At 35.9% G+C, this 3591-nt stretch overlaps 1 protein-coding gene across 1 annotated transcript in view; it reads left to right on the forward strand.

The window, feature by feature from the left end:
• LOC106880252 (cytoplasmic dynein 2 light intermediate chain 1) overlaps positions 1-3591 on the forward strand; it is a 35307-nt gene that overhangs the window by 23647 nt on the left and 8069 nt on the right. Inside the window, exon 11 of the mRNA XM_052976656.1 lies at positions 1264-1334. Coding sequence (XP_052832616.1) covers positions 1264-1334 — 71 coding nt within the window. The remainder of the gene's footprint in view (positions 1-1263; positions 1335-3591) is intronic.

Raw genomic sequence — 3591 nt, forward strand, 5'->3', positions numbered from 1 at the left:
TGTGTGTGTGTGTGTATATATATATATATATATATATATATATATATATATATATATGTAACAAGTAGATATATATATGTATGTATATATATGTATGTAATAAGTAGATCTATGTCTCCGTTGCTTTCTGTATTGACGTCACAGTTTGCAATTAAGAACTGCAGCAGCAGCAACTGTTGATGGCAACCAACGCTTTAGGTGCTTTTACATACACACACACATACACACATACATACATACATACATACACACATACATCCATACGTACGTACATACACACATACATCCATACGTACATACATACATACATACATAACTCATACATACATATGTGTGTATGTATGTATATATATTTATATGTATTCTTGTACATATATATGTACATACATATACATCATATACATGTGTGTATATATTAATACACGTGTATATATGTACACACATATGTCTCTCTCTCTCTCTCTCTCTCTATATGTATATATATATATATATATATATATATATATATATATATATATATATATATATATATATATATATATATATACATGTGTTTATGTGTATATCTATCTTTAGATAGATAGATGATATTTCTATTGAATTGTATAAAATTCTTTATATAACTCATCTTTATATCGAGTCCGCCATTGACTCTTCGTCCTCTTGAATGAAATCCACGACCGTCTCGTTATTGTCCATTCATGTGTGTGTATGTGCACACACACACACACACACACACACACACACACACACACGCACACTCACACACCCACATATATATGTCCACATACGCACACATGAATGGACACTATATATCATCTTGATGATGATACATCCATGCATTCATATATATATAGGTGCAGGAGTGTCTGTGTGGTCAGTTGCTTGCTTACCAACCACACGGTTCCAGGTTCAGTCCCCTTACTATAGCCTCGGGCCAACCAAATTTATCCACAACAATTGGGGCTGTAGTAGAAGTCACTTGCCCAATATGCTTTTCAGCGGGACCGAACCTAATCCCATGTGGTTGCAAACCAAGCCTCTTAACCACATCTTTTCTTTCTTTTTTCCTGAGAAATGACCAACCCATCACTGCAATAATAAAAATAACCTTTTCCCTTACCCTTTCATTTTTCATGTCTTTCATTAATTCTTCCCTTTTGTTCATGCTCTCATTCTATCCCCTCACATCCTACCCTGCTGCTGTTGCACAGACATGAAGCATTTCATTTAATCTCTTCTTTACCGTTTTCTTTATTACAGGAAGCTACATGAGGTGGATCATAATAAACCTTTATCAGTTTATGTGGGACATGATTCCTTACAGTCAATTGGTAAATTTCATACACTTGTTTTTTATCTCTATTTATTTGGTTCTCTCCTATATGTACATACACTGCATCCTGTAGCAGAAACAACTGTAAGCTATTGAATGTCATTACATAATTTCTATTCCCTTGTTCATCACCACCATCATCATCATCATTTAATGTCTGTTTTCCATGCTGGCATGGGTTGGATGATACAGCAGGAGCTAGCTGGCTAGAGAGTTGGCCAGGCTCTGATTGTCTGTTCTGGCATTTTTCCGACAACTGGATGCCCTTCTTAATACCAGCCGTATTACAAGAGCATGCTGGATGCTTTTTATGTGCCACCTGAACAGGTGGCACTGGCATGAGTACATGTTATGTGGCACTGGCATGAGTACATGTTATGTGGCACTGGCACTTTGAAATAGCTGCTACTTTTAGAGGGGCCACATTTATATAAATGATTTGTGAACATGCGCCCATTGCTTTATAATCACTAAACAAGATAAATGAAATCATATTAAGTAACGGCTACCAAAATATATCCATCTTCAACAAAAAAAAAGGTCCTAACTCAAAACATGAAAAACAACTACCAATTCCACGCGGGTGGGGGTGGGGGGGAATCATTGGCATCCACCAGAATTGAACTACTACCAACCAAATTAAACCTACAGTACATATACACTTATATACACACAAACACATACACACAAAAGACCCAAATAAAATAAAAACCTTGATCAAAAACATGCACACACAAATTTCGAAACTATTTTCTTGACCAAAACGAAATTCAAACACACACACACACACACACACACACACACAATCATAGAAGCATAAACAAAGATACCCATGAAGAATTACTCAACCATGAATCCTTATACCAGCGCCAATGAAACACTCTCCACATTTTTCTATGAACAAATATCTCCTAATGAAAAAAAAACAAGGCTGACACAACACACACACACATATACATACATTACATACATAGACACATACATATCTACACACACACACACACACACACATTCTTCACAAACAATTAACACTGACAAATTTAAGAGATTATTTCAGCAAATACACAAGAGACCAAAAGCGAATACCCTCCTAAAAAGAAAAAAAAAATCATTGAAAATAAAACGATAAAACAAAATACAAAACTCTTAAACATGACCCTATCGAACAAATTCAAGCAAAAATAATAAAGACTGGGACACAAAAAGAAATAAAAAAAAAAAACAAAGCAGCCAATCAGGAGATATAAAGACATCAACCAACCAACCAACAAAAAAAAATAAACATAAAAGAACAAACCAATCAGCAGACACAAACAAAGGACTCAAACCCACACTGGTTTCAGTCATTGGATTGCAGCCATGCTGGAGCAACTAATGTGTGGATGTGTTCTACTACGAGTTCGTCCATTGTTGTCGACAATAAGCAAGGGCATCACATGAAAGAAGAAGATGGGTTGCAATGTCTTTGGCTGTGGCCGACCAGTCCGATGTGTGCTCAAAAGGTTTTGCTGGTGGTCAGCTGGGGCTGAAAGCAAAAAGTTAGCTCTGGACTTGTAATGTTTGCATTTTCTTTGTGTCCCTGCAATCCTGTTCTGTTCGTAGGAGGTGGCATCTCCATTGGAGCAGTTTCACCAGGCAGGACAATCTTGTGCTTGCATTTCCCCAAGTGTTGGGGGTTGATCTCAAAGCTCTTCAGTGGGGCCCTGAATGTATCCTGAAAGAGCTTTTTATGCCCACTGTACGTGGGCTTGTCTTCTGCCAGTTCACTTTGCATTTCCCAAGTGATGGGGTTTGCTTGCAACCCTCAACAAAAACATGTCTGGGCTGTTCGTTGTTTGATAGGCTGGGCAATTACTGTCTTAATTAGTAACAAGTGAGGGTTGGCATCAGGAAGGGCATCTGGCACTGGAAATTCTACCTCGACAAAGTCTAGCCAGGAAAAGTAGACGCTAAGATTGTGATGATGGTGATGATGATCGGTATATAATTTCTATAAAAATAATAAATATATATGAGTGTGTATAAATGTATATATATATATGAGTGTGTATAAATGTAAATATATATGTGTGTATATACATATATAATATATATACACACATGTATATAAATACACATCTTTATATATATATAAATATATATATGTGCGTATGTGTAAATAGATATGTATATATGTGTGTGTACGGGTGGATGGCTTGTGTCTAGCTCGGTGTATATATGTATATATATATATTTATATATATATATATATATAT

Source organism: Octopus bimaculoides, chromosome 25 (assembly GCF_001194135.2).
Source record: "Octopus bimaculoides isolate UCB-OBI-ISO-001 chromosome 25, ASM119413v2, whole genome shotgun sequence".
Taxonomy (NCBI): Eukaryota; Metazoa; Mollusca; class Cephalopoda; order Octopoda; family Octopodidae; genus Octopus; species Octopus bimaculoides.